Source organism: Branchiostoma lanceolatum, chromosome 3 (assembly GCF_035083965.1).
Source record: "Branchiostoma lanceolatum isolate klBraLanc5 chromosome 3, klBraLanc5.hap2, whole genome shotgun sequence".
NCBI classification, from domain to species: domain Eukaryota; kingdom Metazoa; phylum Chordata; class Leptocardii; order Amphioxiformes; family Branchiostomatidae; genus Branchiostoma; species Branchiostoma lanceolatum.
The window spans coordinates 28,046,601-28,067,705 of NC_089724.1; the positions used below are offsets into that span (position 1 = coordinate 28,046,601).

Genomic DNA, 21,105 nt, shown 5'->3' on the forward strand with positions numbered 1-21,105 from the left:
CTGTCCTTGGTGATGAACACTATTTAGATACACACACATGCCCGTGACCTGTCCTTGGTGCTGAACACTATTTAGACACACGCACAAGCCCACGATCTGTCCTTGGTGCTGAACACTATTTAGACCCACACACAAGCCCACGACCTGTCCTTGGTGCTGAACACTATTTGGACACACGCACAAGCCCACAACCTGTCCTTGGTGCTGAACACTATTTAGACACACGCACAAGCCCACGACCTGTCCTTGATGCTGAACACTATTTAGACACACGCACGAGCTAACGACCTGTCCTTGGTGCAGAACACTATTTAGACACGCACACAAGCTTATATTGATTACTAACCATAAACGATCACACCTGTCCTTGGTACTAGACACCACACCTATTAGGCCCGATTTACACACAGGAAGTTGACCCGGGGCTGTGTATGAGGAGCTCTGGGCTACTCGAGTGGAGTTTGCCGACTAGAAAACGCTATTTGAATGGCCTATGGTTGTCCTTGCACAGTCCTTGCATAACCACCTTTGTGTAAACCAGGCCTTAGACATACATATACACGTGTATCTTGACGCTGTAAAACACACCCGTCAGACACAAGCCCATGATAGCATCATTTGCAGTTTCATGAAATGAAACTGTGGAGAAATACAAGACGATGTTTATTAAAGTGATTTTTACATTTGTACCCGTAAGGAACGAAGGTACACAAATTCAATGTCATTATATCTGTGCAATGTTACAGAATGACAGTGCCCCACTATCTATTTCAAATCAATAATCTAGCATAACTACATATACGAAACAGGCATGTTTGCTTGAACGTTACAGTTCCCATACATTTGCTCAACGTTTTGCTTCGAAAAAACGCATGATGTGCACAGCAAAAAGTGGTTTTCAACAGAAAACTACTACTAAAAGCAAACTACTACTGTTCTACTCCATGAACATAGAGGTACTACAACAAACGACAAAGTTATAAATAACACTGCAACGTTACACATTTTCTCATAGAATTGTACAACATTCTTGTTTATTTGTTTATTAAAATTCACCACAAATGTGGAAGGGATGGGAGAACAGGCTATGATGCCTTTTCCAGCTCTCACCCCACAGAGGTACATCCAACATCAGATACAATGAACATTTTAGAGCATACAATTCTGATTCGAAGTTGACGTTTTGCACATTTTTGAAGACAGTCAAGACGCACTATAACGTTGCATATACAAATTACAATCGTATGATTGTGCATGCAGGTAAAACGCTTTTCTCCTAAGCTTCTTTCTGGAGATTTGTTTGTTTGTTTGTTTGTTTGTTTTATTAGAAATCTATTAGATTAGATCGAGTCACAGAATCATTAAATATCTCCAAAAGATTGTGGCGGATAACGCACTCGTTCGGTTCAGTGATTGCTGTATAGTGGATCATTTAGACAAACCTGACACAATCAGCAGTTCAACCAATGAGAGAGTAGCAATTAGCGGTTCAACCAATGAGAGAGTGACTGCTTGTACATGTCCGCCGTACGGATCAGAAAGGATGTCACGGCAAAGTCCATTCGACCAACCCCATCTCTATAGCGCCGCCCATCTCTATCAAAATAAATTCAAAACATAAAAATGCAAATATTTTGACGGCCATGCAGCTACCCTCCCATTGGTCGAACCAATAAGTGTCAAGCCATCATTGGTTGAACTGATAATTGTGATTGACAGTGAGGATCGGTCTATTGTGCGTTTGTACTTTCTAGACAGCAGCTGTCGCAGCAGCTGCATTGAAAACTGACGTCACACGGCAGAGCATTGGTTGTCGACCGTCCAACTTCAGCCGGACGTACGCGTAGTGTCAGTTTTCTGGCCTCTCGCTCGGTGCCGACACAGCAGCCTAGAAGGGGGAGGGGGGAGGCAGACAAGTTGTACAAAATCGCTTGTGTAGTTTTCACTCACGTGTGCGTTTTATGCTAGGGTCACATTTACAAGCCGCCGGGGCCCAGTCGGGGTGTTTGTGAAAATGAAAAATAAAATACAAATGTATGCAAATCGAGAGAATACGCAATTTCTGGTTAGTAGTAATTTTCCTACGTTTTGTGTCTTTCGTTGTCTTTTACATTGAATTTTTCGTTCCCGCAAGCTGCCCGACCGGGCCCCGCTTTGGAAATGTGACCTAAGCATTACCGGTAAACGTGACTAACAATTAAAACCCAATTTGTCACCTGAAATTGCATATTTTCTTTTACAATGTAAAAAAAATCGGAATTGAGAAAGTGGCGCAAATCTGTCATTTATCGCTGCAAATATATTGATGAATTTTTAATCATTGTAGCCAACGGGTTGTCCTGATTGACTAAGGTCCGAGCTGCCAAGGTGCTGAGTGCCATGTAAAAACAGAGTGTGGCGTTATGTTACAAAGATAGTGCCTAGTTGTACAGTGGGTATCTCCCTTTACTGCGCCTATATGAGCCAAACACATTGCAGCAACTTTGCGAATTTTTCCTTACGGTCACACTGACACCCGGGTAAAATAGATGACCTCTGCAAACAAAATGGTGACTCCCGGAATGTCACATTCCCAGTTTCGGCACCAAATCAGATATCAAAAACAAATCGCATTTTTGTCATTGACTTGTATGTCCATTGTCCATTGGTTAAAAAAAAACTAATGGACAATGATTAGAATTCATTGTGCCATTTTGAAAATTGCGTATAGCAAAATCAGGAGCCACAGTGGCATCGTTTAGCGCCGATTTGCGAATTTCGCTATTTGGCGCAATTGGGCGCAGCTCAGTGAGATGATCGCCTATTTGTACCCACCGCTTGAAGGCTCGGCGGAAGTCCCTGTTGAAGACGGTGTAGATAATTGGGTTAGCGGCGCTGTTCAGGTAACCAATCCAGAAGAAGAACTTGAAGAGTAGTAGGGGGATGTTGTCCCGGCATGTGGTACATACAGCCTGTAAGAATGATCAGAAAGACTATATCCATGATAATAATAACAATGGTTTATTGATCAGAAATTAGCCAGTAGGTAGCCAGTGCTGAATTGCTGCAGGGTTTACAATCATATAATACAGAACAGATACATATTTGTTCCACACTTGCACTTTGTGGAACTGTCGCAAGGGTCTGCGCGGCTGCCATTTGGCGCCAGCAGATGACCTCAATACGACCTTGCGAAGTCAGGTACCCATTCACACCTGGGTGGAGTGAGGAAAGTCGATCGTGTAAAGTTTATTTCCCAAGGGCACAACATCGGGGCATATCGGGGTTTCGAACCCGGGACCTCTCGGTTCTGGGCGAACCACTCTACCGATTGCGCCACACGATGCCACTTTTATCAGTTGCTTACTATATCCAGGGACTTGAGTAACAGCTATTTGGCGTACCTTATTAACTGGATGTCTAACCTTCATCGATGTGCGCGCTGGGCTTCCTAGTGCAGGGGCGCCCACTAGCAGCAGCACATATTAGTGCATGTACCAATGTTTAACATTATTTTCTGTATTTCCCCATTTTGCCAATAACGTAATTTCTTGTACGTGGTTACCAGACTCGGTGACTTCCGTTTTTGCCTGTTTCTACCTGCATTTTTGCTTAGGTCTGTCCGTCTCGTAAAAAAAAAGGCAGTCGTCATTTTTAAACGGTCGATGCCATGTCGCTGACAGGTACATACAAGATCCGAGCGTATCAAAACTTTTTTTTGCTGGAGGATTGTCAAAAACGGGAAAAATGTTTTAAAATGTGGAGCATTTTATCCCGTAAAGGAGCCTCCGGCAAGGAAGAGACTTTTTAAAACGAAGCGGTGAAAATTATAGTAGGAAGGACTAGAGAAATACGGAAAACGAACATCTTTGTGTTAAGGGTACAACCTACAATTTATTCAAAAACCAAACAAATCTATCGGCGTATCGGCTTCTCGCGCCCACTTCGAAAGAGCGCTCTGCGCGAGGGCACTGACCTGCAGCCGACCGCCGAGGCAGTTGCGCAAAGAAGCGTACTTATACACACATAGATGCCTTTCACATGCGACTTTCTACCAATTCTTCAAGAAATTTTGGTCGTACTACTTTTTTGTACCCGCGTCATAGAAGACCGCGGATAAGTATTATGTTCTACGACCTTAATGATCGTGCGCAAATTGCAGGGAGACATGTCAATTCATCACGACATCACGCTGTGTGACAGACACCACACGCTGTGCATGAAGCCACCCTGGTTATCTAAAATCATGCGGCATGCTTTTTTGTCCATGTTTGCATGCGTGGATACTAATGCACGTACAATGGCACCGACCGTTTCAAATGGCGACGACCGTTTAGGAGACGGAAATTAAAGTGTAGGCGGTGGTGGGTGGAAAAGAATAGGTGGTAAAAGAATTACAAATCAAATCAAATCATATCATTTCAAATCAAAAGTGGATGGGTAAGTGCCTTCTATAATCATCTCAAAGCGCCACAATTTTTGATAAGGCAGTCCTTAGAAGTCAGTCCCAAATTTTACATTCAAAACGAAATCAGTTTTTTAGTTGTTGTCTGAATAGGCTAAGGGCTCTACAGCTAGTGGTCGAAACACAGAGGGATAGCAAGTATAGAACATTTTTTGATATGTGGATAGCGTAAGCGATGCTTGATATTGTGAAATCATGCAAATCAGAATCTTATTTGCATATATTTTGGAGAAATGTTATCAACCCACTGTATTTTATGATAGGACTATAAAAATGTAACATATGAAGCTGAGAAATAGAGGGACATTGATAGATCAAAGTTATGCAAATGAAGACCTAATTTGCCTACTTAATTAGAAGATACTGCAATTCCATATTGGTAGATACATGTAACTGGAATTTCTTGCTTGTGGCATTTGAAAGTTATGTGAAGGTGAATATAGTTGAATATAAACTATGCAAATGAGGGCCTAACTTATATAATTGATCAGAAAATGCTAGAATAGCCTTCTCATAATACATCAGTCGAACAGGTTAGAATAATTTCGCGAAGGTATGATCATTAGATCGTGGAACTCTAATGAGAAGACAGAAATTCAATTCATTATTTTTCGCCAGGGAGGTTATGGCTTCAATAGCGTTTGTAAAAAGTATTTGTGGGGGTAACCACAAACAAGCAAATTACCCTTACAAACACTTTCTAACCTCCCTGGAGAAAAATAACAAATTGAATTCCTGTCTTCTCATTAAAGTTCCACGATCTAATGATCATACCTTCGCGAAATGATTTTAACTTTTTCGACTGATGTATTATGAAAAGGCTATTCTATCATGTTTGTGGTTTAGCAGCATGACGCAAGAAGCTAGGGTCTATTCCAAGTCACCGAGAGGGTTTTAGATTAATGGATTGTCATTGAGATTTAATAGATGGTTGAGACTTATTGAAGTGATGATAAGATTGTGGGGCCCATTGTGACTTTCCCGTGTTCTGGACAATCTATGGTCACAATTATGTTCTTATGGTTTGGATAGCTCGTGTAGATGCGCTCGCGTACACACACACACACACAGAGAGAGAGAGAGAGAGACACACACATACACACACATAAATACACATACACACAACACACACAGATACACACACACGCATACACACACATACACATACACACACGCGTACACACACACACACATACACACACATACACATACACACACGCGTACACACACACACATACACACACATACACACGTACACACACACACATATACATACACACACACGTACACTGACACATGCACGCACGCACACACAAAGACACACATACACACACGTACACACACACACACACGAACACACACACACACACAAACACACACTAACTAGAGTTCCACGACCCCATACCTTCGCCGACTAATGTCAGCCTTATCGGGAAGCATATTATAATTGTTTTCCATTTATTATGCAAATAAAGACCCTATTTGCATAAATTATGTCAGTTGATCATTTTCTCTACCAAATGACACAAGTTGTTCAATGTCTGAAAGTTTATATTAGCAAAGGTTTTTGGAGTATTTCCTCATAAATTATGTACATAATCATTAGCATGAGTTATGTCTACATCTACTTAACTTCCAAATGCTGCAAGACTGAAATCCCCATCATTTACCGTTATGGAGTTATACTAGTTGTATATTGCCATCAATTGTACAAATTAGGTATTCATTTGCATAATTGATATCAATATCATGACAATCAATCAAGGCATTCTCAAGTAATCGTCATAGACACACAGATACACACACGAACGCTGACGAAAACATAACCTTCTAGGCGAAGGTAATAAACACTGATAAACGTACACACATACAACGCTCTTACACGGAATGACGTACCTGTAAGAAAAGTGTGAGAAAGAACGGTAACCAACAGAGGATGAAGGCCCCCAAGATGACGCCCAGCAAGATGGTAAACCGCCTTTCCCGTACATGTGCGATGCGAGACCTGTTCCCTGGGAATATCTGTGCCTGATGAGCGGCGGTGCACTCCTGATCCTGTCCGTTGGCCGACTCGTGGGAAGGGTCATCTTTCTTCAGCCAAATGGACAGGGAACGGCCGCGGGCTATGAGCACCTGCTGAATATACATAAGAACCAGATTCTCACAGATATCCTTTTCCCTATTCGATCGTTTTCATTTGAATGTACACATTTTGTAACTTCCGTTACCGTTTAAAATGAGACGTTCCTGACGTTAGGATATGTCACATATAAGGTGCAAAACTGTCGTTTTTATGACGACTTAAAACTTTCCTGACTTTTAAAAACGACAGTATGGTACCTTATATGTGGCATATCTTAATGTCGGGATCGTCTTACTTCAAACGGTAACGGAAGTTACAACATGTTTACATTTGAATGAGCACGAGCGTATAACCTCCATGAAAAATAGAGGCACGGTTTTTGGTGCGTATGTGCGTGCGTGTCCGGCGCAGTATCTTAAAGAACCTCTGGATGGATTATGATGATATTTGGTATATGGGTAGATTTTGATGGTCAAGGTCGATTCTGGGCCTCCTGGTGGCCTACCTTGGTACTGCAGCAGAACTTCCGCTTCTCGTGTCTTTAGTCTTGGACCTACTGTGGTCTTGTTAACGGGTAGCTTTTTATAATCTTTTCATGTTGTTTTATTTCCACAGTCTTTTCCTTTTTTAGCTACAGCAAGAGAGGACTGGTAAAGAAGACATGGAGCAAACGATATGTCCTCTCCCCATCTCCTGAGATATATAGATTGGTATCGAAATATCGTGTACAACAAGAGTTCAAAGACCTCACGCCTCCATGAAATACTTACATTTCATGTATGTCTTGTTTAGTCATTATGTAGATAAGGTTTTGATTGACATTACATTTGTCCATTGATCACTTCCTGTCACTTTAAGGTGAACGCGACTAGTATATGAAAAATATGTAATTGTGAAAACAGAGATAGACAGACCAAAAAGCAATACCTCCCCGTAAAAATAGAATCCATTCCAAGTCACCAAGAGGGTTTTTAGATAATATTTGTATTTAGTTTGAATTATTTTGAATAAAAGAACATCAAAGTCACAATAGTTCTAAATCTTTGAAGAAAATTGAATATGAAAATTAGAATTTATTTAAATCTAATTAGATAATTTAGAAACATTTTGAAAGGGACTGCACAAAAACTCTTTATTTAAAATAATTTGCAAATATCTTTGTGATTCTTCTAAATTTCAAAATATTTAGAAATGTTAACAACATTTTTATATAGTGGAGTGGGTAATTGCCCCCATAAAAGTAGGTGCTAATCCAGCCCTATTGTCTACCTCTGTATATTTTTAGATTTCACTACTGGACACTGTTAGGTCCTTTGCGCAAGCCATTTATGCATGGTGCCCAAGCATAATTCACAAAGATGTGTGAACTGCGTTCTTCATAGCCTACTGACCCAATTACAAAATGTTACAAATAATAATTGTAAAAAAAATGGTAGAAAATGGTAGAATGCTGTAACCATTATTAAGAAACTATCAGAAATATCATATTCCATATCCTTTATATTTCCAATGTATGAAATCTCCTAGACATTTAATTACAAAGAATTGAAAACGGCTGTAAATGGTGACAATGACAACCCTTTTGGTGACTTGGAATGGACTCTAGTAGCCTGTCTCGTTTGCCCCCATGACCTGTTATGTCTAGTCTGATAGTTCCTATCACTCGCACAAGTCTGACCTTTCCGGTGACACCATCTTTCCACTCACTTTTCCTGCCACTCAAGTGACAGTGTATTCAAATCATGAACTACGGACGCAGAAGAACATTAAAAAAAACAGATGCACCGAAACACATTTAAGACTGTACAAAGAGGAAATTAACATTGGCGAATAAGAATTGCTTCTCTGGGAAGATTTCATAGGTATGCCGTTCATCATACATCCTCTGATTGGTTCGCCGCAAATGAGGACAAGTGTAGAAATTGTGTGATGATCATGACGTCCATTGGAGAGTCCTCTCGCGAGAAAGACATTCTCGCGAGAGTTCAACCAAATGCCTGTGGGGATGTATAAGTGTTACCTGAACAGAGTCTCCATTTTTATCTTGCTCTGTTTTTTCTTCAGCATTGATGCCTGCCCGCTCAGCAATCTCCTGGGAAAAGGAAGAAGCAAGTCGGACGAAATTTTAACTTCGGTGAATAGTTTCATCTAGTGCTGCGTACCGGTACTGTACCGTAAAAACTGATTAGGTACAGGTCCAAAATACCAGATCATGAAGTACCGGTACTGTACCGATATAGATTTACACCAAGTAGGTGCTTATTTTGTGACTGATCTCCTGATCTAAAGGCCTCATGCAACACCAAACGTGACCAAAGTGATACCTTGGAACAACGTAACTAATATGAAATAGATCATTCAGGCAGGCCGGGAGATTTGACAGCAAGGCAGTTTGGCGATAGGAAATCTAGTTGTTATCTTTGAATAAAGATACTGAAATTATTGAAGAAGTTCAGAAGAACACTAAACCTCCGTACCTGTACCTGTACCTGTACCTGATGTTACATTTAGGTACGCAGCACTAGTTTCATCAGGTTGGTAAGTCACTGGATAACAAAATTCTTTCTACACAACCAAAATTTCAAGTGTTTTACATATGTAAATACTTTTTTTTGGAACCGCATCTGTAAGCAGCGACACCTATAGCTGCAGTGCCAAGTGAACCAGCCAGAATTGCCCTGATGAAGATGACAGACGGTCGTCGAGACGTCACGATATGAATGATACACTTGGTTGTGAACAAAGAATCCTGTTATCCAAAAGATTAGCTTGTTTCACTGATTGGCCCAATTATCAAAGCTGAATAGGATCTAGGAAAGACATGCATGTTGATCGAGCCATTAATTTGAATCCGTGATTGGCACACAAACATTCATGACGGCCATAGTTCTATGGATGACATCGACTCGCATGCGCATGTCAAACCGCGAAACGGCTTATATCAAACCAAACAAGAGTTCCGCGACCTCATATCTCCATGAACAATTCTATTTATGCAAATGACATACACATCTACATAATATATGCTAATCATAAACACCTTTATCTTACTTACACATGTTGCAATATTGACAGTCCTATAATTATGCAATTTGATGAATTCCTGTGTCTTTGCATTAATTATGCAAATCAGTAATTCATTTGCATAATTGGTATCTGTTGATGCTCCACTTTCCATAAATTACATATGTTACATGTATTTGAGCCTTATAATGGAAAACACTGCGAATATAGATTTTCATCATTAGCTTTGCAAATTAAGCCCCAAATTAGCATAATCTGCACTTCATTATGTACATCTCTGTCTAAGCTACCTGTATACTAAATATCACGGATATCCGTCGTTCCTTTGTTCAGTTATTTTCCTTAAAAGGTTTTCACGATGACGCCCCTGCAGTTCCAGAGCAAGCTGCTAGGGGCCCAAACCTACACCACGTCTTCATTACGTCACAAGCTATCTGCCACCAAAAAATCAAGACCATAGCACGTCCAGGTCAAAAGTTACAAAAAATGGAATTTCTGCTGCAGTACCAAGGTCACATACCAGGGGGCCCAAAATCGACCTTGAACTTTGGCTTCACAACACCTGCCCACATACCAAATATCAGCTAAATTCATCCAGAGGTTATGGAGTTATGCTGTCTACAGTAGTGCGGAAACACAAACACACACACACACACACACACAAAACTATGTCTCCATTTTTCATGGAGATAACAATGTTCAAGAAAATGCGCCCCCTAGCGTGTGTCACCTGTATCATCTTTCCCAACTCTCCATCCACTGTCAGCCGGATGTGGTCCTTCTGTGAGGAGATGCCGGACGTATTCTCGTTCCCTGACGTCGTGGGGCGCATACTTCATATGGGAAAAAAAGGCATTTCTCAAAGTCAACACCAAAAGGCAGGTACACCGGCGTCATAATGTGGAACATCATATATAGCGGATATTTGGAGTATCTTTTTCACAACAAGGAATCCCACCTGCTGACATTTCGGTGTCTGTCAGACACCTTCTTCAGAGCTTCTGACTGGAGTACTGCTTCTCGCCGCTATAAGTAACCGATGTAGGTGGCGCTTTTGCGGCGAGAACGCAATCCCAAACGTGGCTGAGCATACTGCCTCCTTAATCCAACGGATGCGTCTGTTGTCCTCTCTGTCTATTACTGGAAGTCATCACCAGTGATGAACCGAGACGAGGGGGGATACAATCTCAGCCACGTTTGGGATTGCGTTCTCGCCGCGAAAGCGCCACCTTCATCGGCTACTTATAGCGGCAAAAAGCAGTACTCCAGTCAGAAGTTCTGAAGAAGGTGTCTGACAGACACCGAAACGTCAGCAGGTGAGATTCCTGGTTGTGAAAAAAAGAAACTCCAAATATCCTATGTTCTACCAACCTGATGAAATTATTTTCGGAAATCATATATAGAATATTGATTATTTCTTACGACTCCGTGAAATATTTCTCGTATGTCTTGTTTAAAGAACATGCTTGTACTATAAAATCACCCAATAGATTCAGCTAACGCAAACTACTAGATCTCAGTCTGCTCCTGACTGTGGTGGCTTTCACATCGATGAGGGAAAAGGAAAGGAAAGTAATCTCGAACTAGTTTAGCTCAAATGAACTCAATGAATTGATGAGCTAATGTTCCACTGGTCGTGACAGAGAAGACAGACGCTATGTACAGTATTTACAGGTTCATTGTACCGGGGAAATTCCCCTAGCTCTTTTCGACAAGCACAATGAACAGTGGATCACGGCTTAACGCCCCGTCCTAAGGACTGCGACCCTTTCCGTAGCGTGCATGTCGGGTGAGTGACACAGCCGGGATCGAACCCGGGGCTTCTAGTTCCAGAGGCAAGATCGCTAACCACTTGACTAAGCACGCTATTGTAGTATTGGAGTAACTCTTCAAAACGTTTTTGAAATGTACACTAGACAACAGTCTTGAACAAGGAATTGAAGTATGGTTGCACATATACAAGTCAGCTTCACCTAACAAATATAAAGCATAGGCTCGCCACGCTCTGTCTGAGACATTGGCTGGCAATCACAACTTATTACATGTACAGTTCTACAGAGCCCCAGTGTGTACTGGTTTCTTTGACTACCAAGGAGACACCACAGCTATAAGCCATTGAATAAAGAATACTATTTTTACATAACCAAGAGATTTATTCCATCGACGTTTCGGTGACCATGAACCGTGATGAGGGAGGGATATAGACTCAGTCACGTTTGGGACCACATCCTTAAGTAATAGATGATAATCGTTGCATTGTTTTTTGGTCGCTAGTTGTGTATGTGTTACACTTCTGTACGTTCGGGACCGCATAGTGATGTCATCCCCTGTGATTGTACATATGTAAATTCGTTGCGTTTGGGAGTGCATCGCATTAATATGTATAAGCAGCAACACCTGTGCTGCATTGCTATATGAACCAGTCAGAATTGCCTTGAAGAAGGTGACAGATGGTCACCGAAACGTCGGTGGAATAAATCTCTTGGTTGTGTAAAAAAAGTCTTTTTTTTCATTCAGTGACTTACCAACCTGATAAAATTATTCACAAAAGTTATAAGCCATATTTCTAGGCACACAACTATCAAAGCTAGTTCAGCTGTAGCTGTGAGGAAGAAGTTTTCAAGTTGCAAATATGAATACGATTTCAACTCCCACGAACTCACCCCCGCTTGTAGTGTAGTCGGACCGTCCCGCGGCCACGCTTCCGCACCGTCATGAAGATCTTTGTGTACATGGACGTCATCAACACAAGGGGTATAAAGAACGAGCCCACGGAAGAGAAGATGGAATACTCGAAGGAGGCGTTGATGTCGCATGTCCCGTCCGGGTGTTGGTCGTCCTTCAAGCCGAAGAGTGGAGGCACACTCACCGCCACGGACAACAGCTGCAGTACGTGAAAATAACCGATCACATCAATAGACCTCTTTCCAGTTACGGCGGCCATGTTGAATTTCCCGGGGTCAGCTGGGGGTCATGCAGCAAAAAGAGGCTGAGGGTATGTAGATGCTAGAATAGCCTTCTTTGCTCAGGTCATACTTTGGATAACCTCTGTTATTTGGGTGGAGAAGATGATCAACTGATATGATTTATAATCAATGGTGAACACTCTAGTACGTCAGTCAGAAAGGTCAAAATCATTTGGCGAAGGTATGAGGTCGCGGAACTCTTGTCCTATGTCAAATCGTGACGTATTCTAGACCGCCCCGTTTCCTGATCGGTCAGCTGTTCGGACTCTACGAATCGCAATTTCATATTTGCCGCAGGCCTTTCAAGCACATGTAATAGACCTTTTATTTCTTCAAATGTCAAGCCAAATGAAGTCACCACTCCTCTGAACCTAGAGAAATGAAATTAGCTCTTTTCTTGGCCCATAGCTGCATCTGACATCTTATTCCATCGGAGCCCTCAACGCGGAATAGATATTTTCTCAAGTGATGACTATGTCGTTCGTACATCAAAGCACCTAGACCTTGTAGAACATGGCTCTGATATTTGAGGATCGCCTGAATACGCTTCTACTCGTTCGTTCGTTTAGACCCTTGTAGTAGTGGCAAAATACATTTCTACAAGGAGGGGTTCCCCTGTAACGTGCTCGTTGCGGTATAGGGACATCCTATTTTGATAAACGTAATTCACTATACTCAATGCTATCGTCGGATTTACCAGGATTTATCTCAATGGACTTGAATAGCAAATTTTAACAGTACATAATGACATGTGACAACCCCTGCATGTTATACATTGGGAAGTATATCAAAAAATGTCTAGACGTTAGAAACTCCTCCAATGGTTGTAAAATCCCATTGTGATCTCATACTACTACACCATATTGTACAAGCTAGACTGATTAGCCTAATAGAATGTTATCTATGTACCAGTGAATACCATACATGTACTTTGTACCTTGTACAATTGTTGTGCAAAAAAGTTATCATTTAAAAAGGATATAGTTTTATTATAGCTTATCTAGAGGACAGACATATCTAGATTCCTTCTAGTCACTGTGTGTGTGTTAGGCAGAACATTCCCTGTTATAATGTCTTTACTCCGTTTCTTCTTCTTCTTTCTCTCCAAACATATGGCCAATGACCTGGACCAGACGGCTGTCACCATGGTTACTGGTGAAGTATTAGACACCCAGTGGTGCTCAATTACATTATGTAGTAATCTTGAGATTTTTGGGGGTTATATGGAGCATTTTCGGTTTTAGCTTTCCCATTTCGGCAAAAATGTGGTCAGTTCAACAATCTAGTTGGCGTAAGAACAAATATGAGCTGTTGTGTCCAGCGGATGGGTACTGGAGAAAACTGTGGTGAAAGGTAGGATCTGTTTATTTTAGTCAGCAAGTGACAGGACATATGTATATATCAAACGATAACATATACAGTATTCGCACCAATCAAGAGTGCCGGAGACCTACCACCATTTGCTTGCAAATGTTACCTTTCAAGTTGTTAATCACATCCTGTTATGATCATGTTGCTACACATGCGCCTACGCCATGCTGTTCACCTCCCACCACCACTTCCATTTCACCACCTCCAATTGTGCGCAAATTGCAGGAAGACACGTCAATTCATCGCGACACGCACTGTGAGACAGCACTACACGCTGTGCAGGATGAAAGCTGCCCGGGTTATCTCAAATATCCTGCGGCACGGTTTGATGCCTATCTCCGCTGATATGATAATTTTTGTCCGGTGACTTTAACGTTAGTTCACGTAAAACCGGGATTTTTTCGATACGAGTTAATTGAAACCAATCTGGCAGAACAATAAACCATCCTTTTTTTCTGTTATTCTGTCGATATCATGGATTACCTTTGCACTAATGCTATATATGTTATATTTCCTCTCTAGTTGTGCTGATACCATAATATTGTAATTTGAAACTACCGTCCGCCGCACGCAGAATGACAGGTGCTAACATTTTTTCGGGAGAGAAGATTCGTCATTAATATATTGCCGCTAATTAGCTTTAATATAGCAGCTATCGTTCCCACCTTGGCCTGAAGAGAGTTCTAAGATCATTTAAACGTGTCCAAGTAAAAAAAACACACGACAAAACGGCCGTACCGCACACATCAGGCCTTCGGTAACAACCCGTTTGTTGAGTCGGTAGAACGTCACTCAAAGTCCCCCCCCCCCCTCCGTCATGGCAATTTGTACATTATTCATCCGGACATTAGCTGGGTGCCGTAGAAATGGTAATAATACTATAAATGAATTAATTAATGAATGAGTGAATGAATGAATGAATGAAAATTAATGAAAACTTTATTACCGTGTCTTGCACCATTTGTTCATGTCCACGTGTTCCTGGTTGTGCAAGGAGCAAACTTTGAGGAAAATATCGCCCTTAGTCCACTATCGCACACAACATTTCGACAAAAAAGTGTTCCTCACAAACTTTTGTCGTTGGCTGAATAGCGGGATTCTGGGTAATGAATATGGCGGCGGAAAAAATTCACCGTAGTGCCGTAGCCATAAGTTGCAGCAACAAAGATCGAGGCGTTTTTGATGATTGACCACACTTAGAGTCCCGTTGCAGGTTAGCAAAAGAGATTGTAATAAGTTGTCTTGTAAATAATTGTGTTTAGCAGGAAGCGGATGTGACATTTGTCTTATAAACCAGCGAACAGCCATGTAGCGTGATTCTCCCACGAAGGCCCCAGACTCTGTCAAAATGTTATAACTGAGGTTGTATTTAGCACATATCCCTAAATACACCATTTTTAAAAATCCCGAGTTTATATTACCCCGCGAGTTTATGTGAACCGACGTTATATACCAATTGAAGACATTTGAAAAGCCTGTTGGACTGCAGATCTTTCAGAGTATTACTGACGAAAAGTAGTTAATGCTACCTGAAACGTCTGACCGTTTCCAAAATCTATCCAGTTGATTGTGTAACTGTTACCTTGTTTACTATCCACACTGCACAATCATCGGATCATCCTGCATATAAGTTATGGGACAGTGCCGAAGTCGCGCGGAGAAAGCCGTGTCCCCGCAGATGGGCTATAGTTCTTGTCTATCTTGGGAAAATCTAGAGCTATCTTTTTAATCCCGTTCTAATCACCCCTCCTATACCCATACTGAAGGGTCGGTCCCAACCGTGCTCTCGGGTGTTGCGGATGTCTCCGAATGAAAAGGCCACAGTGATAAGGCGCGCATGCCTTATATAGGGTTAGTTAATTAAGTTATTTCGGATGACCAATGACAGTGTGAATAGTGTAATGGTTGCGCAATGCTGATTTCAGCAAACGCATTTGTTACCTCGAGACCTCAGGTGTTAAGTTGCTTACAAGAAATTGAAGACCTGCGTCAAATATTATGACTTTTTGTGAATTTCTTGTTTTATCCATTTAATGTTGTGAATTTCTCGCTGTCTATGCATTTTCCTGTGGGACTTTGTAACTATCTCAAGTCTGCGGCAGCAACTTTGGACCACCCTCCTTTATCAGCGCTGAAACCCGCTCGGGAAATGCTCGGCAAACCCTCCCGGTCTCAGCCCTGATCTTTTGAACGGAGATTTCGGCGTCTGGGGGTGTCACTGACAGTTGCTCATGAATAATTAATGAGCTAGCCTTATTTGGCACAAACAATCGTTAGTTTCTCATGAATGATTAATGAGCTGGCCTTATTTGGCACAAAGATTTGTTATGTTGTTCTGAACCCAAAGTAGCGATGTAAGATTGGCTGATAGCTTCCGAGTGTTATTTGCGGCTTTGCTCGAGATGAGCTTTAGCAAACCCTCTGATTGGCTGAAGCTGTTTTGGTGGCGACAGCGCCAGAAGTGTGTTCAGGGGCTCGGAAGGGCAGGGCCGCTATGGGAGGTAACGAACCGAACATATCGGGTCTGCTGGGAGGATGCTTTGGACCCGGGGTGAAATCAGCCTTTTAATCCTTCAAGTCTCCAGTTACACCATTTCCCGCCATCCGGGCCAACCCTGGACCCGGGCCAGCGGGAACACAATCTCACACATTTAAGACCAGCAAACAAACAAACAAACAAAGAAACAAACAAGCAATACGTCCACTCTACCCACACACGGTCGTTAGCATAAAACTTCTGATACATGAATAGAAGAAATCTGATTTGATTTGTATTATGATTTGTATTGTGATTTGTATTATGATTTGTATTATGATTGCTATCATTACCTTCAGTGTTTTCATTATGATCATTATTGTTATTTTTGTATGTTAATTCTTCTGTTTGTATTATCACTGTACGTACATCATTTTATGGAATGCAGTGCCCCTCTGAATAGCAGTGTTAATCACTGAGCAGGGCTGCCCTGGGTAAACATGACAGAATAAAATAATAAATAGATAATAAGCACGCATACTAACCCATGCCACTGTGATCATGCCGCACACCCACTTGGGTTTCCTCTTGTCGGAGTGCTTGATGGGGTTGGTGACGGACCAGAGCCGGTCCAGACTGATGAGACACAGGTTCCAGATGGACGCCGTGCAGGCCAACACGTCCATCATCAGGTACACCTCACACCACACCTGTCCGAAGTACCAGTAACCCATGATCTCATTGGCTAAGGAGAATGGCATGATCAGGGCGCCGACCATCAGATCACACACCGCCAGAGAGACCAGGTACCAGTTCTGCACGGCCTGGAGAGGGGAATGAAATCTGATCTTTCAGCACAGTAAAACATTCGTAAAGCATACGTAAAGCATAGTTTAATGCAATGGAAAAAAACGTAATGTTTACGCATGCTTTTATGGCGTGCTTTCTGCCAGACAGACCAGGTACCAGTTCTGTACGGCCTGGAGTGGGGCATGAAATCTGATCTTTCAGCACAGTAAAACATACGTAAAGCATACGTAAAGCATAGTTTAATGAAGAAAAAAATACGTTATGTTTACGCATGCTTTTATGGCGTACTTTCTGGCATTTCTTTACCTTTGTGCCGAATTTCAAGTCATTCGATAAAAAGTACAACCACATTCAGCATTCGTAAAACATACGTATAGCATAGTTTCACGGAAACCGTAACGTTTACGCATGCTCTGCACCTTGCTTAAAGATGAGAAGATATTCTTTCATTCAGCCGGCACGCCATGCTGAGAGTTCTATGCAGTTTTCTTTTCCTTCCGCGAGAGAAAGTAGTCCGTTCCATCACTCCGGGCGTCAACACCCCTTTAAGTTAGAAAGCTTGTTGCGGGGGTATATAATTGTAGGATAGATTAGCCTTGTAGTATAGATTGTTGATTTCATGCCATACATTGTACCATGTACGATTGTTGAGCAATAAAGTTCACTTCACTTCACTATAACCGTGTATCTTCTTGATTTGAAGTTAATTATAATACTTCAGCTTTATTTTCTACTCCTATAGGTTTCTGAACCGATGGTTTATCACATTTATGTCAACAATGCGACCCGAAATTAGGTTACTTTTGTGTATTTTCTCATCTTATTTTTATTCAGTTGTAGATTCCAAACCAACAGGAAATGTATGTACGTAGTGCGTAAAAAGAGCAAACTTTCTAGTTTCTGGTGGTATATGGCTTGTGATACATTTCGAGGGCGTAATGCAGTTCCCCCGAAATCGCACATGGTAATGTCATAACTTTAATTCCAGAATAGAACGCGACCGGTGCGACCTTTTTTTGTAATTATCTACTATGGACAGATCCTCGTTCCACAAATCTTAAATTTATGACAAGAATTATGTTTAAGGTGGTCCCCCGTTTGTGAATTCCGGGTTTTAAGTCAATATACCAACCCGAGGTTGCAAAAATCTAGGTTAAAATTTCTGATTATTACCATACCGAACCGCGCGGCGTTTTGAGACAGTTGTACGTTCCATGACCCCCGGGCGTCGGGAATACTTGCAACAAAGCTTGGTACTTGAGCTTTCAACTATATGTATATTCAATGTATCATCGCATCTATAATTTTCAAGTTTTCTATTTTACCGCTATAGAGTTTTTGAACCGATTTTTACCTGTACCCTTCTGATGGTATGACCTGACATTAGTTGATTTTAGAGCAAATCTCCCTCCAGTTTTTACACTATTTTCGATTTTAGAACAAAAAGAAATGTACTGCGTAGAATAAATCAAAGCCTGTATTTTTAGGTGGCATATAATTTATCATCATTTTCGAGTGCGAAATGGGCTTCCTGCTAAATCGCGCAAGGCCACTTAATCATTGGCGTCGTTTTGATTCGAAAAAAGAACGCGTCAGCCACGGCATCCATACCCGTTCCATACAGCACACGCCAGACCCGCACCGATATGTTTATGTACCAGTAACCTTAAAACAAAGATAGCCTTTGCGAAGTCTGTCCGTCTTCACGCATTTAGTTGTTGTAGGCTTCCTTTGATAATACTGGAGAGGCATTTCCGTACCGCAACTTTTGTCAAAAGTCGACCGCACGCAAATCAACTACACCAACGCCTTGAAACATTTTCGTGTAAAACAGTCGAGAAGGTGACCTCAGTAGACATGGAATTACAAACCCTTCCAGATTTCAAACCAACAAGATTTTCAGAAGAGTTTTACTAGAAGATTTAACGATTCTGACGTACTGGTCACTGGAGATAAAATCGAGGGCGTAATGCAATTCCCCCGAAATTGAAATTCGTCAAAAAATGTAGCTCAGTACGGCACTGCCATGTTGATGATTTCACTACACAGCGGATATGAGCACGAACATAATTAGAATCCGTGAATAATTTCATCAGGTTGGCGAATGACTGAATAGCAAGGTTCTTTTATTACAACCGAGCATTTTCCAAGAGCCGACGTTTCGACAGCTGTCAGCCATCTTCATCAGGGCAATACTGACTAGTTCATTGTGCACTGAAGCTAGGTGTTACTGCTAACTGCTATAGTATCTTTTAATGTAACAATACTTAACCACATCATCTCACCATTGTGATAGGAACAGGTAGGGTACGTGTAATAAGCCTTCCCATTTCGGTCAAAATTTGTTCAGTTTAGCAGTCTGGCAGTTAACCAAAATAGCCGCGGACAAAGTAAAAATCTACTTCAGATAAACTCTGATCTTCCACCGCTTTTTGCCTTCCCAACTTCAGGTACCCATTTTTACACCTGGGTGGAGTAAAGAAAGTCGTGTAAAGTGCCTTTCCCAAGGGCACAACATCGGTGGCTTGTTGTTGGTAATCGGACCTCTGTGTTTTGGGTCAAACACCCTAAAGCCCCTGTCACATTTGTGCATATTTTATATACATGCCCGCATGAGTTGCGTATTAACATGTTTTTGTTTAGGTTACGTTTACAGCCGAAGAAGTACTAGTAATTTCTTTGGTTTGATAACTAGACTGCTCAACGGTGGGTTCAAGTAGAAAACAACTTCCTCCCCGCAAAATGAACTTAAACCAAACAAAAATGTTACTGCGGAACTCACGCGCACTTGTATATACGCACACGTGTGACAGGGCGCTAACTGTAACGCCAATACAACTGTATTGTACTCCTGATCTTTTGTTTATGCAATCAATGTAACGTATACGGTGTCTTATAAGCCCGCATGGGCTGGGTGCAAAATGGCGCAAGACACGTTAATAAAGTTTTCATTCATTCATTCATTCATTCACATATGACCCTGTACAGCACCCACCTTAAGCGAGCGTTCCCTCGCCACAGCAACGCACACCAGACAGTTCCCCGCTATGATACCAACCATGGCGATAATGCCTGCTACAGCGACAGACACCGCTTCGGGGAAGGGTTTTGGTAGCGCCGAGAAGACGGCCGCCTGCCGCGACGTCCATACCGCACCGGTCGCGTTCACGACAACGGTCGTGTTCTCCATCCCTTCCGCCAGAGTTAGCTGTAGCTGCCGATAACCTAGCTTTGTACCTCCTGGAGACAAGGTTTAGGAACAGAAATACGGATAAAGCGTCAGTCGCGTATTTTGATCAAGAGCAACAGGTGGAAGAGAGAAGAAAACAACACGTCTACATCTAACAAACCACCGAGCGCAAAAATATGCCGATATACGGCTTAGGAAATGATATCAATGGCTGGTCGTCGGGAAACACAAAGGAAGAAATAATTTTCTTATTATCACATTTGACGTACATCCCCCGTAGCGCCTCCGGACGTGTTAATGATACCAAAACTACAGGATGTCGCTCCTTTTGGGGTCGTCTCAAAAATGTGGTGCATTTCTAATCAGCGTTCTCTGCTGTGAGAGATGTATCAGACGTTATGATATGTTTGCAATGAACATTAATTTTTTTATGCATAGGAGGTCCGAGTTGGGTCCAATGGAACACCTTTTGTCAACTTTCTACCCCAAATAGGTGAAATTTGTCTTTGTCGTAACATTTTTCCGACACAAATTATCTAAACACTATTAAAACAGTTATATAAGGTAACCAGGTAACCACAAGTACGGGATATGGAAATATTGATATTTTGATAGGGAGTGCAAGCGACGAACCGGATTGAGACATCTTCAAATGTAAAAGTATGCTCATTCGCACAAACAGAAGACTAGCAAGCTGCAACATTCCCATCTTGGCTGTCAACGGCGTCAACCTAAAAACAT

General features: G+C 41.8%; 1 protein-coding gene across 1 annotated transcript; it reads right to left on the minus strand.

The window, feature by feature from the left end:
- Positions 1–1,782: 1,782 nt before the first annotated feature.
- LOC136429524 (alpha-2A adrenergic receptor-like) lies at positions 1,783–20,364 on the minus strand. The gene is made up of 8 exons (XM_066419355.1): positions 20,170–20,364; positions 16,906–17,212; positions 12,215–12,515; positions 10,282–10,384; positions 8,548–8,619; positions 6,341–6,577; positions 2,815–2,951; positions 1,783–1,888 (listed from the first exon to the last, which is right to left on the minus strand). The coding sequence occupies exons 1-8, from the start codon at positions 20,362–20,364 to the stop codon at positions 1,828–1,830; spliced, it is 1,413 nt and encodes a 470-aa protein (XP_066275452.1). The 3' UTR covers positions 1,783–1,827.
- Between the last annotated feature and the right edge of the window lie 741 nt (positions 20,365–21,105).